The following is a 14,474-nucleotide window of genomic DNA, read 5'->3' as shown; positions in this document are numbered from 1 at the left end:
CCATTTCTCACATTTTATTATGACTTGTATTAAACAATTAATGATTTAATTTAATTCTTTTCTATTTCATTTGATTTAAACTTTTTTGTTCTTACAATCAAATCTCTTAAGAGATATAAAATTAATTCATCTAACTTTAGTAGCTTTCTAAATCCTCATGTTCAATTTGTCTTTGTAATTTTTTAATTACAACATTTATTTTATCTTATTAATACCTCCATATAAAACTTTAAGCCAATCACTTAACAAAATAATAATAATAATATTGTACCAAGGAGTTTACTTTAAAGGATGGAAGTCTAGGAAGAGAAAATTTTGGACTAATTAAAAACATATGATATGATATTTAATATTAAAACACATGACTTGACCAAATAAATTTAAAAAATTTATGGATCATCCAATCAAATTTCATCTATGAATCATCATAAATAATTTTTATTATATTAAAACATTTTAAAAATAAAATTGAAATATAAGGACGAAAATTCCTAAAAAATATATTATGCTAAGTTGACACGTTGAGTGTATGCAGATTTTTGTGGTGACATGTTGATGCATTATTGTGGGGTGACATGACACACCCCATCTTGTGGTGACACACTAAGTGGAAGCATATAGTTGGCGTCACACGCTAAGTGCATGTAGATTTCTGTGGTGACACGCTGACTTCTTGCAGTATTGTTGGGTGACACGGCACGCCACATTTTATGGTGGCACGCTGAGTGGAACTAGATAGTTGGCGTAACACGATGAGTGCATGCAGATTTTTATGGTGACACGCTAACTTCTTGCAGTATTGTGGGGTGACACGGCACGCCCCATCTTGTGGTGACATGCTGAGTGGAAGTCGATAGTTGGCGTAACACGCTGTGTTCATGCATATTTCTGTGGTGACACGCTGACTTCTTGTTGTATTGTGGGGTGACACGGCATGCCCCAATTGTGGTGACACGCTGAGTGGAACCAGATACTTGGCATGACACGTTGACTTGTTCTAGTTTTCAAGGGTGACACGCCATGCTCGAATTGTGTGACACACCACATGGTTGCAATATTAAAATTTAAAGGCACTGTGTTTGAATTGAGAAAGAAAAAGTATTGTATAAAATGTACGAATATTAAAATTAATAAAATTAATTGTATATTCAAAAAATGTACAGACAAGGGTCGATATGTTCAGGGTTTGTTCTCACAACTATTAGAAAAAATTTCTAGAGTGTATTGGCAACGTATATTTGCAATCATATTTTACTTAACTGTGATCGATTTCGATTGCAAAATATCGTTAATGTACCTTATCATGAATATATCGCAGCTTACACTATCATTTTGTCAATGCACTTTAGCTTTTGGCAAATGAATTTCCAATGGCATCGGCATCAAATCCCCATGTCTTTCAGCGTGTTTTGTTGAAATAACCGGCTTAGTGGCAGTTGATTGGGATAATTGTCGTAAGAGGTGTCATCTGAGCTACTTGCACTCCATTATCCTTAGCATCCGAAGTTCTTGTGAAGTCCACCACCTTGATCGTCCACCTCACCAAGTCGATCTTCGCTACCACCCAATGCCCACTGACATTGCAAGGCACGAGGATGAAATCGAAATCTTTCCATTTTTTACCGTACGTCGGCTTCTCACCCTCCACGTATGCCCACAACTCATATGAAATTTCCATTATCGACCGAGCATCTTCAATTGGAAATGAGGTGTGTAGCATATGGATGGTGTCCTATGAAGCATGTATACATTAGTTTACACTTAATGCAATCAAAAACTTAGTATTTTCAGAATTGAAAATTTTTCAAATATACTTATGAAGAATATCATGTTAACCACGCATGCACGAGTAGTGTACAGCTTCGACTTCGACCCTGTCATCCATTTACAAAGTACGTTGAGGCATGCGTTTATATGTTCACTAGTCATTTCTTTTTTGGGATCCTCTAATGTTGTGAAAAAGTCAGCCCCTTGATCCCCTAAGATCCCTACGTTACGCTTGCATATGTAATAGAATGAGTTTGAAAAGCCTTGGTGGATTAATGTTTCATTAAAAAACAATATTTGTAATGTTATTTATGAGCTTACCTCGCACACTCGTCTTTCTTGAAAGCTTCATACGCTTCAACCATTGTGCTTTTTACATCCCGACGGCTCATTGATGGGTCGACATATGGGCTTGCCTTGTATTTGCTCACCATTTTCAACCGTACCAGCTCAATTGGGTTTGAAATTTGTGCACATGATGATAGACATTAGATGACTCTGGTCACGACAACCGTGAACAGCTGGCTTCAGGAGTGCTTTGAGGAAGATGGTCCCCTTCTACTGCTACCTTTACTAATGCATCAACCTGAGGAAGATGCTTTCCTTCACCCACGACTGAGTGAAGAGCCCCCTATCCTCTTGGAAATGCATCAATAACCGGATCGGCCTTAGGAACAAGGTTTCCATCAACACTAGCAGCATCATCGTGGTCCTCACCAGCACCGTGAGATAAAGGACTGCCCTATAGAATGAGACAAATGGGAAAATTCGTTAACTCATATAATACTACAAACCATAAACCGAGGATAAAAAATAGAACTACACCTACTAAACGTAAACGACCAATATATGAGCGAAGATAGAATAACGTACCTGTGATTTCAGGCCGTCAAAAATTCGAGCAACAACACGGTCCTCAAACGTTTGCATCGCCAAAGTTACGACTAAATTGAAGCCTTCAGCTCTGACATGTCTTTTTTATATCGATGCATGATCCGTCGCAAGTGACACTTCGTGACTACTCCATCATTGACTCTTGTTGAATGCGTCAACTGCAATAACATATATTACTGTGTTATTCAATAATCATATATGGAATTTTGAACATTACCCGTTAGAACTTTAATATCCTTACCGACAGCTCATTACCACTTTGCGGTTAAGCAAGACTAATTAGAGGTTGAGGAGTTGTGGTTGCCTCCCTCAACTGCAATAATAGAAATTAATGTGTTACTCGATAAACATATGTAGAAATGTTGAACACAAACTATTAGAATTGATCTTATCGATGGGTCGTTAGCACTGTAAGTCTGAGGAGGACCCATTGGTGGTTGTGGAGCTGTCGTCGCATAGTCTAACTGCAAACACATATACGTTATTCGATAATCACATATGGAATTGTTGGACACAAACCTTTAGAACCGTCTTTACCGGCTCTTCATTGCCATTGCCATGGTCATCACCTTCCTCTATCAACTTGGGAACTGACAGTTCATCGACGACAATAGCGACGGTGTGCCTTCACTTCATGGAACTAGTGGCTCTTTTGTGCTTCAAGTTTCTCCTCTTTGTCCTTGCACTTAAGCCCCAATCCACCCGATCCTCCACGTGCCTTATTGGCATGTATTGGTGGCCCTTAGATAATGGGAAATCAATGTCCACAAAATAATCCCAGTTGGCCTCATCTGGAGTCGACTCCAAGGTCTCCACTGCCCACAACTGTAAAATAGAGATTGTGATTAAATTTTAGGGAAAATTATTATACAAATTCATAGTAGAAATTGGTAATTGTTTACTCACTTGCTGAGATGACTCCAACATCTCAACTGCCTTGTAGAAGTCTTTTGTCTTCTAGTTGCATTGCCATCTGCACATGCATGGGTAGACATCCTTTGGAGTAGAGGGGGCAACTATCTTTCGCAAGGCCAGAATTGCCTCCATTGCTAAGAACTGCAAGTCAAATGTAACCATTAACAGACTGTAAATGATAAACGATTGCAACCATAAATTATTATGTCAAAAGGAAAATGAAAAATTTTATGTGACAGTACTTGTATCACTCACGCGAATCTGTAAATGTTGTATCGTAAACGAGCCTTATACACGTTCGAGGAAGGCACTTCGAACCCTTTTTAAAGGTAGTCCAAGGTTAGCCTTTAAACATAGTGAACCCATGGGAAGACATTCCAAGCGTTGATGTCCTCCACCAATGACAAGAGCCAAGGCGTCACCCGTCTATGGTAGTCTTGACCAAATAAAATGTTATTCGCGATCAAGATGAGTGCCATCTTGGTCACGTCTCCCAATCACAGAAAGTTGCCTCCACGAAACGTATCAAGCAAGGCCTGCAGCTTAATGCTCTACTGCCCGTTCCAGTATCGCACATGAATTTCATCCGCAACAACCTCGTACGGTCGTGTGAACACATCTGGCATTCAACCAAACTTCAGTCTGGTGATAAGGCAGAACTTTGACTTTGATATGCGCACCTTGCTTTTCCTAATGGCAAACCATAGCTCATGCTCTATTAAATCTATCACAGTGATTCGACGGATCATGATGTTATGTAGGAGACCAACGGAGAAGTAGCCTTGCGGATATATGTCCAATAGCAACCCGAAAAACGTACTCTTCACTGCATCGTACTCCCTTTTCTTTTGGAGGGTCTTATTGATGTAATACAGTTACGACCACTTACAGTGGGTGTTAATAGTGACCTAAATGCCTACTTCTCCCTCGGCACAATAAGCAAACTGTTAAGATCCTCATATTGTCTGGACTGCATCTGCAAAACATGGCACATATGCACGAGTGAGTTAACCCATAATGTGGTAACATGCCATGCATATACGTAAAATGTGGTAACACGCCATGCATATAACGTAAAATATTGTAACATGTCATGCATATAATGTAAAATGTGGTAACATGCCATGCGTATAACGTAAAATGTCGTAACACGCCATGCATATAATGTAAAATGTTGTAACATGCCATGCGTATCAAGTCAAATGTTGTAACACGCTAACGCTGACATGCCAATCATTATAATTACTGCGTCCTTACACGAACTGGCCTAAAATACTCGTGGCATGTGACACGTCAATTAGTGTAATTACTGACTCGTTACACGAACTACCTTAAAATAACCAATGTCGTGACATGCTAAAAACCCCAAAAAGCAATTTACCCACGGCACACCATATCTATTGTATTTCAAAACTTTGGTACGACCACAAAACCGAGACGAAAACAGTTTAAACATAACAATTGAAAAAGATTAAAAAAACATGAACATATCACACAAACCCAGCAAAAAATCAATGAATAGAAAAAAGTTTTAAAAGTTTTATTTTCAGATTGACTAACCTTTTCACTGATAATCGACATTGTTACTGTAGTGTTGTCAAGCTTGCTAAGAAGAAAGTCGAGCACTCTGGTATCTTTGGGAATGAGGAATGAGGAATGAACCTCTTCACATAGACGTTTGCGATTTCTGGAAAATATTTAATTAAAATGAAATGGCCTCACAATTTTCTTTATAAATATTTATTGAATTCATTCAGTTGAAGTCCAATCGGTTTCCTCTTTATTTGTCTGCTTTTTTTTCCTTTTTCAAACCATGTAGTGTCACCCATCAATTGCCATGCCGTATCACACACTCTAAACCTTGCCGTGTCACGGATCTCCATGGAGTCTGATAAACTATGAATGTTGTCGTGTCACAGATTCCCTCCATGGAATGTCACAAACTATGAATGCTGGTGTGTCATAGATTCCCTCCATGGTGTGTCACGAACTTTGAACGCTGGCGTGTCACAGATTCCCTCCATGGCGTGTTACCAACTCTGAACTCTGACGTGTCATAGATTCCCTCCATGACGTGTTACAAACTCTGAACGTTGGCATGTCACAACCGTGTCACACATTCCCACCATGGCGTGTCACAAACTCTAAACCCTATCATGTCACAACCATGTCACACATTCCAACCATGTCGTGTCACAAACTCTAAACCCTGCCTGTCACAACCATGTCACACATTCCCATCATGTCGTGTCACACATTCCCAACATGCCGTTTCACAAACTCTAAACCCTGCCCTGCCACAGCCGTCTCACATATGGCTTGCTGTAGCACAACCATTTTGTGCTTTGGATTCACATCTTTCTCCTTTCGATTCACCACCGTATCAGAGATTTCTGGTTTCATATCATTCTCTAAGCTTTCCATTGATCACAACCGGTTTAATATCACTCTTCTCCTATTATCTGAATGCCATGTCTCAAATATCTGAAAAACCTTCTCATGCAACATTATTTTGTTTTGCACAAGCTTCACGAAAAAAAAAATGGATCTTTTGCACAAAATTGTTCGTAAATTCTTTGCATATTTATTTTTCCATTTTTTGCCTGTTTGAGAGTGCGCTTCAACCAAAATAGCTCATTAAGGGTATTTTTGTCCCAAAATCTATTCTTGTAGCTAAAAATAATTAAAATTATCTGGAGGTTTATTTACAAAAACACATTATTTTTAAGGGTTAAAATTTTTTTTTCCCAATTTTAAAGGATACAAACAAATGATATAAAAATATCAATTGCGGATCCTCCCTTCACTGTTCAAATTTTCACGTGCCATGAATGCCTCGTCTTCCTTTCCACTTCTATTTATAGAATTTGCTTAGTACCGCAGCTCCGTCATCGCCCAAGCACCTTTTTTTTTTTTTTTTTCCTAACTTGTATATCTGCAATACAAACATCCTATTGTGGCCAAAATCAATGTTGAAGCCTCAGGTTTACCAATCCTACTCCAGTAAGACTCTGTTGCCGTTGCAGAAGCCATTTCTCAATGGCACTGGCCCTTTTTCTCTTCCTGTTGCATCTAGGTTGTCTTCATTCAACAAAACTTGCAAAAACGTCAAAGTTGGCTTTTTCTCTACAAATATTGAAGCAGCCCTCAGTTTTACTCAGAAGGCTGTCGGTGTTAAGGCCACTGTCACTGTGAAACAAACCGTTACTGGTTCGCTCGCAAACCTTGGAATAAGCCGAGGGCTAGATGACATACAAGACTTGCTTGGTAGAACTCTGCTCTTGGAGCTTGTTAGTACTGATCTTGACCCAAGTACGTTTCCATCATGGCAAAGCTTATAACTAGATCGTATTGGATATGTAACAATTGGTTAACGAGTATTTAATTTTAATTTGTTTTCAATTCCATCAATCATGAACATCCTGATTTGCAGAGACAGGATTGGAGAAGGAAAGGATTAAAGGGTATGCCCGTCAGGTGAGCAAGGAGGACGAGGAAGTGAAGTATGAGGCGAAAATTGAAGTTCCAGCAGATTTTGGAGAAATTGGTGCTGTTGTTGTCGAGAATGAGCACCACAAAGAGATGTTTGTCCAGGACATTGTCCTAGATGGTCTCAAAAATGGCCCTGTTAATGTGAACTGTGTTTCTTGGGTTCATTCCAAGTATGACAATCCTCAAAAGAGAGTCTTTTTTACTGACAAGGTCAAAACTGAAATACAGTTATCTTTCCTTTCGTAGATTATTGCCCTTTTATCCTTTTCTGTTGCCCCTAAAATTTAATGGGTAATATTGGAAAATGAGATAGTATTAGTTTTCAATGAACCAAAAATCCCACTTAAATGGTTTAAAGTTTTGATTGGGATTGTTTTGGGTGTTTGTTTGGAGCAGTCATACTTGCCATCGGAGACACCAAGTGGATTGAAGAAGTTGAGACGGGGAGAGCTGGAGCTTTTGCGAGGTGACGGCCAAGGAGAGCGCAAATCCTTTGATAGGATATATGACTATGATGTATATAATGACCTTGGTGACCCAGATAACGACCTAAGCAAGAAAAGACCAATACTGGGTGGGAAAGAGTTTCCTTACCCAAGACGCTGCAGAACTGGACGCCCTCAGTGCGACACAGGTTAGATTCTTTTGTTTAGTTACTTTTAGCCATGGTGATTAATTATTTTGAACTTTGAAAGCCTAAATACAGTCGGATATATAGTGCGAAATCAGTACTCAACACAAGTATAAATTAATAACCTATGAATATCTTTATTATTATTTTTTTTTCTCGACCAAAAAGTGAGAATTTTATACAGTGAAGGGATAGCGTAAAAGCTAAGAACACCTGGTGGCAAAGAAACGTATCACCAACAAACAAGAAGAACAACATCCCACATGAACACAGGCAGAGCCGAAATGCATAATACTAAGAAACATAGACTTAATTTTTAAAACTGTCAATCGGATGGGTTCAATCTAAAGATATCTCTAATTAATTAACAGTGTTTCATGAAAATGTTCCCCAAAAAATAAAAACAAACATATACCCTCCTGCAGAGATACTATTATCCACACAAATGCTATTTTAATTATATGCAGATCCAATTTCGGAGAAAAGGACCACCATTTTGCCCTACGTACCAAGGGATGAAGTATTCTCGGACGTTAAGTTGCTAACATTCTCCACAAATTATCTATATTGTTTGCTACACGGCATGATCCCATCGCTAGAGAGTGCCATAGTCGACCCCAATGTTGGTTTTCCGAGCTTGGCCGCTATTGAGGAGCTGTTCAATGAAGGGATTAACTTGCCTCTTCAAGGGAAAGGGTTTTTAAAATCAGTCATGCCTAGACTTATCAAGACTATTACCGACGGAGGTGATAGTGTTTTGCGCTTCGAGACCCCTCCAACAGTGCACAGTAAGAACTTAATTCCATTTTTTTTTCTTTTCCTCTTTTCTCTCGTCTTAATTGTTATTTTCTTTAATTACATTTTGCACTCATGTGATTTTTTTTTTGGGGGGCCTTTTAAGAGGACAAGCTCTTTTGGTATAGGGATGAGGAATTTGCTCGACAAACTCTCGCCGGTTGTAACCCATATGGCATACGGCTGGTCACAGTATGATACAATAAACCCTGTTAAATTTAGCATAAACATAGATATAGCTGCTATTGTTTCAAAAGGTTTGCACGTAAATACTCTTTCATCTTGCTTGAATTATTATTGATACTTTTAATGGTATATAATCTCCCCCCATACAGGGTGTCGGTGGAGTGGGGATCTAATTGCTTGGGTTTAGTTTTTGTTGAATACATCTTAACACCTATGTCTTATGTTTTATATATGATTTTTTTTTAGTAAGGTCTAAATTTATTGTTTTACTTTGAGTGATAAATTAAATTCAACACCCATTTTTAAATGGATGATTTTTTTATTAATTAATGAAAATTTTAATTTAGTCAAGATATGATCAAAAGTTAAAATATTCTATAGAATATTTCTTCATTTCTTTACGTAATATTTTTTTACTATTAATTTTGGATCATTTTAATCAAATTGAAAAAATATAGTGATAAAATTACGCGTTCTAAAATTAGTGATAAATTCGATCCATCACTTTTAAGTAGAGTGATAAATTTGAACTTTACCTTTTTGAGAAAACCACTTGAAACCTGTTAAAAAATTTAATAAGTGAAGAGATTTTATTTCAAATGAAATATTTAATGTAGCATAGAATAAAATCTTTTCAATCATGAGAGTTGAGTTTTATATTGGTGTGCCACAAAATCCTTTCAACTAACCAATTTTGTACAAAATCTCTAAGGAGTGGCCATTGAAAAGCAAACTTGACCCAAAAGTCTATGGCCCCGCGGAATCAGCCATCACCAAGGATTTGATCGAGCGACAAATAAAAGGTTACATGACAGTTGATAAGGTACAAGAAGCAGCAGATGTGGAAGTTTAAACCAAAAAATTTTGCGATTCTTTCATTGCTTTTGATTGGAAAGAAGATAAAAGGTTAGGTACATAACTTCGTTGGATTTGGACTTGTGCAGGCAATTAAAGAAAAGAAGCTTTTCATCCTGGATTACCATGACTGGTTATTGCCATACGTTCAGAAAGTGAGAGAGCTTGAAGGCACAACACTATATGGATCTCGCACTCTGTTTTTCTTAAATCCAGATGAGACTTTGAGGCCTCTAGCCATCGAGTTGACTCGTCCACCAATGGATGGGAAGCCGCAGTGGAAGGAAGTATACACTCCATCTTGGAATTCCACGGATGTCTGGCTCTGGAGGCTTGCCAAAGCTCATGTCCTCGCTCACGACTCTTACCACCACCAGCTTGTTAGCGACTGGTATTTCCCGATTGCCATCATTCTAAGGTTCTATTAGCTTTCGAAATTTCCTTCGATCGACATCGAAATTTCCTTCAATCTTTTCCTTTCAGGTTGAGAACTCATTGTTGCACTGAGCCTTATATACTTGCAGCAAATCGACAACTAAGTGAGATGCACCCAATCTATAGATTGCTGCACCCTCATTTTCGGTACACGATGGAGACGAATGCTCTGGGTCGACAATTTCTGATCAATGCTGATGGAATTATTGAGAGCTCATTCACCCCAAGCAAGTACTCTATGGAGCTCAACTCTTTGGCCTATGACCAGGAATGGCGGTTTGACAATCAGGGCCTTCCTGCAGATTTAATTAGTAGGTATTACTTTGTTCACTTAACTTCTTTTACAGGTAATAAAAAAAACTAATTTTTATTTTTGTTTGAATTTGTCGTCAAAAAATTGTATTAGGGGAATGGCTACTGAAGATCCAACCGCTCCTCATGGCCTAAGGCTGGCAATCAAAGACTATCCTTTTGCCAATGATGGTCTGATCCTATGGGATGCCATTAAACAATGGATATCCGAATATGTCACTTACTACTACCCAAAAGCGAGTTTAGTAGAGTCTGATGAAGAGCTTCAAGCATGGTGGACAGAAGTTCGAACGGTAGGCCACATTGACAAGAAAGATGAACCATGGTGGCCTGTTCTCAAAACCCCACAAGACCTGATTGACACCCTCACAACCATAGTTTGGGTATGCTCAGGTCACCATGCGTCAGTGAACTTTGGACAATATGCTTACGCAGGCTACTTCCCTAATAGGCCCACCATTGCCAGAACCAAAATGCCCACCGAAGACTCTACCGAAGAAGAATGGAAATTCTTCTTGGACAACCCTGAAGCTGTACTTTTGGAATGCTTCCCGTCACAAATGCAAGCTGCCAGAGTGATGGCAGTTTGGGATGTTTTATCTAGTCATTCTCCTGATGAAGAGTACATTGGGGAAAAAGTGGAGCCATCATGGGCCGAGAATCCTGTTATAAAGGCAGCATTTGAAAGATTCAATGGGAAGTTGAAGGAGCTTGGAAGGATTGTTGATGAAAGGAATGCAGACACCAACTTAAAGAATAGGAGAGGAGCTGGGATTGTACCGTACGAGTTTTTGAAGCCATTCTCTGAGCCTGGGGTGACAGGGAAGGGAGTTCCAAATAGCATCTCTATTTGAAGTTGATGGACTATGTCTAGTGACAAACCTGTGCAAATAATAAATGCGAGGCAATCCAGTCCATTTGACCTTAAAGTTTTTCGTTACCATAATAAATAAATTCTCTTTTTGCTCTGCAAAGATAAAAATCTCGCTAAGGAACTCTAACCCAAACAATGGCGAGAGAATCTAGAAACTAATTCTACCTAAAATTTTATTCTTTCAAGACTCCGCCCTTTTTTTATTAGAAGAATTTACTATCTGCCTACCCTCGAAACATAAATCCATGCACTCGGGCATATTTGAAACCATCCTCATAATAAATTTTCATCACGAAGATGCATGCTGCTGCTAATGCTATTACCAGAGTACAAGCTGTTTAGATTGAAATATTTTAGCTAAAAAAATTGGTATTGTAACCAATAAATAAGTTTTACTAATAAATGCCTTATGGTACTGTTAAACTTTATGTATAATTCTTTTATACTTAAGATTTTTTGTGATAGGTATTTAGAATACAAAAGCATACTTGATTCTAGATTTATGATTTGATATTCGAAAATAATATCAACGAAATTAACTGTTGAAATTCATTATACTAGAATCCTCCTTATTCTTAATCTACAACTCTCCAATGAGTGAAATTCTTAATGTTTTCTATAGAAAGGAGAGTAGATATAATCCTATCGTTATATAGTCTACCTTATTCTCAAGAACATCGAAAAGAGTATCTTTCATCAAATTTAACCACTAGCAAGAAGTTTGTTTGAATCCATAAAAGTACTTTTGAGTCTACACATAAGATAATCTTTACCCTTTTTTTAAAATCCATCATGTTACAATATCTAGACTTCTTCAACATGATTCCCATTCAAGAAAATAGTCCTAACATCGATCTGGTGCAACTCTAAATCATAATGGGTTATAAATACCATAATTACTCTAAATGCACAAATTGCATCTCATCTTTCAATGTATTCCAGCATAGATCTTATTGAGGACTAGAAATAGTTTCCAAAAAAGTTGTTGAATTAACTAAATGTTCAATATCATAATCACACTCTTCAAGATAAAATTCATAGATGTTTAAGGAAAGAGCAAGATTTCTTACCCTTGTTGACAATATTAGGGTGTTAAAGGCCCTAAACGGGAACTATTTAAACTTGTTCCTATTTCTTAACTGGTGTGTGTATGTGCCATAACATCTAAGTCTCAATATGCTTTCCTTCATCTCTATCTTGACAACAACTATTATAAGCCATATGTAACTCTAAAAATTTACTTATTTTTGCCTCGATAATTTTACCGCCATCACTTAAGAAATAAAATTTATAGCTCATGAAATGATATGGGTACCCAATAAAATAACAACGAGTGAAATGATATTTTATCTTAGTTTAAGTGGATCATAAAAGTGCATTTATGAAGAAAACATCTCCAAATACGTAAGTGATTAAGATTAGGTTTCCATCCAATTCATTGTCCAAAAAGAATTTAGGTATTGATTTAGTAGGGATTCAATTTAAAATAAATAAATCTGTTTTGATAGCTTCTCCCCACATAAATTTTGATAAATTAGTCCCAATTATATCATATTGTAGACACATAAAAAAATAATAAATAAATAAATAAAAAATTAAATTATAATAAAATAAAATATAAAGTAAAATAAAATAAAAAAAGAGGGAATGGCTGGGCATACGCCCAGCCATCCCTTCCCCAACCACTTCGCATGATGGGGTTCTGGCCACCAACTCCCTGGTGCCAGAACCCCATTGCCTGGTTGTCCAAATTTTCGGACAACCCGGCTTTTAAGGACACTACCTGCAACAGAAAAAAAAAACACAGATCAAAAGTCCAAAATCTACCACCAGAAGCTACCTAGCCGCAAGCAAAAAGAAATAAAAAAAAACAATGATAAAAAAAAAGACAAAAAACAGATATACAAAAAAAAAAAGAGGGCAGAGGGTGAGGGTTTGGATTTGGTTTGGTTTGAGTGAGGGAGATTGGTGAGCTTTGAGGGAAGGTTAGATCTTTGGAGTGCCGGCCACCGGCAGGGGAAAGGGTAAACCCGGTTGGGTCACCATCGACCGAGGCAGGGAGTGCCAGATCCGTCGATCGGAAGGGAAGAAGGCTTCGAGTGAGAGAGGGAGGAACATCTGGGCCGCCGGTTAGAGAGAAGAAAAAGGGGTAGTACACCGGCGCTGGCAGGGAAAGGGAAGGTTTGTAGAGAGAAGGTAGAGAGAGTGGCCGGCTAGAGAGAGAAAAAGAAATTTGAAAATGAATAAAAAAAGCTAAAAAGGGTTTTTATACCTAGAGGTAGGAGAGCAAAACGGTGTCGTTTTAGTGGAGTGGTAGAAGTTAGAAGGTCCAGGCCCAAACGGCGTCGTTTTGAGCAACTCCACAGGCACCAAACGGTGCGTTTTGAGTTTTGCCTTGTGGGCCTCAAGAGGCAGGCCGGGTGTAGTGGACTTGGGCTCCTGCGGGCTATCGAGTTGGGCTAATCTAAGCCTAGAAAGGTAACCCATCTTCCTTTGTTTGGGCTCATTCCAATTAATTTTGGGCTAGTCCATTTTATTAAATTGATTGTAATTTTTGGTTGTCATGATTTAAAATATAGTAGGGAAAGTTATTTATATATATGTATATATATCATGAATGCTTACATTTAATATTAAAAAAATAAAAAAAATAATAATGATTGTAATAATAAAAAATAACGGTAAAAATGCATAGTTTAGAAGAATATATATATATATATAATAAGTAAATAAATAAAAAATTCATAATAGATTTAGTTTTTTAGTTTTTTTTTAAAAATAAAAAATAATAAATATAGTAATAATGATAAGTAAATAAAAAAATGAATGAAATGATTATTTGAAAAAATTTCACCTAAGAGAGGTAAAGAGTTGCCTCTTCTAAGTGGGATTTTTTGAACGCGAAATTCGAGACAGATTTTCATCGAAACGTCGGGATAAATCTTAACTCCAAACTTCAATACCCATTAACTCAAATAATCGTTGCTAAAATAATAATATATATTGAGAAAAATAAATCTACATTTAAATCTAAGTTAGTATAGTTAGTTAATTAGAATTAAGTTAACCATTAATTTAATTAATTGTTTATTCGATTAAAGAAGGAAAATAATACATAAAGATGGAATATTAATTCACTATGCTAGTTAAAGAATATAGATTTAGATAGGAAACTCTAAAAAAAATCATAATAATAAATGATTAATAACAAATAATACTAAGTATATAAACAAGGTGATAAATATTTAAATACATAGTTGGGTGAATTATGAACTACCTAATTCAATAAACGCGTGCATGTAGACATCAGCATTTTAT

The 14,474-nt window shown here is 37.2% G+C and overlaps 1 protein-coding gene across 1 annotated transcript; it reads left to right on the top strand.

Annotated features, from left to right (window-relative positions):
• Positions 6,405 to 11,253, top strand: LOC18589731 (linoleate 13S-lipoxygenase 2-1, chloroplastic). The gene is made up of 9 exons (XM_007014830.2): positions 6,405 to 6,888; positions 7,010 to 7,278; positions 7,465 to 7,702; positions 8,167 to 8,487; positions 8,601 to 8,686; positions 9,393 to 9,503; positions 9,625 to 9,926; positions 10,019 to 10,285; positions 10,377 to 11,253. The coding sequence occupies exons 1-9, from the start codon at positions 6,546 to 6,548 to the stop codon at positions 11,134 to 11,136; spliced, it is 2,697 nt and encodes an 898-aa protein (XP_007014892.2). The 5' UTR covers positions 6,405 to 6,545; the 3' UTR covers positions 11,137 to 11,253.

The sequence above is a fragment of the Theobroma cacao genome, chromosome 9 (genome assembly GCF_000208745.1).
Source record: "Theobroma cacao cultivar B97-61/B2 chromosome 9, Criollo_cocoa_genome_V2, whole genome shotgun sequence".
In the NCBI taxonomy this organism is placed as follows: domain Eukaryota; kingdom Viridiplantae; phylum Streptophyta; class Magnoliopsida; order Malvales; family Malvaceae; genus Theobroma; species Theobroma cacao.
This window is presented reverse-complemented; position numbering and strand designations above follow the sequence as displayed.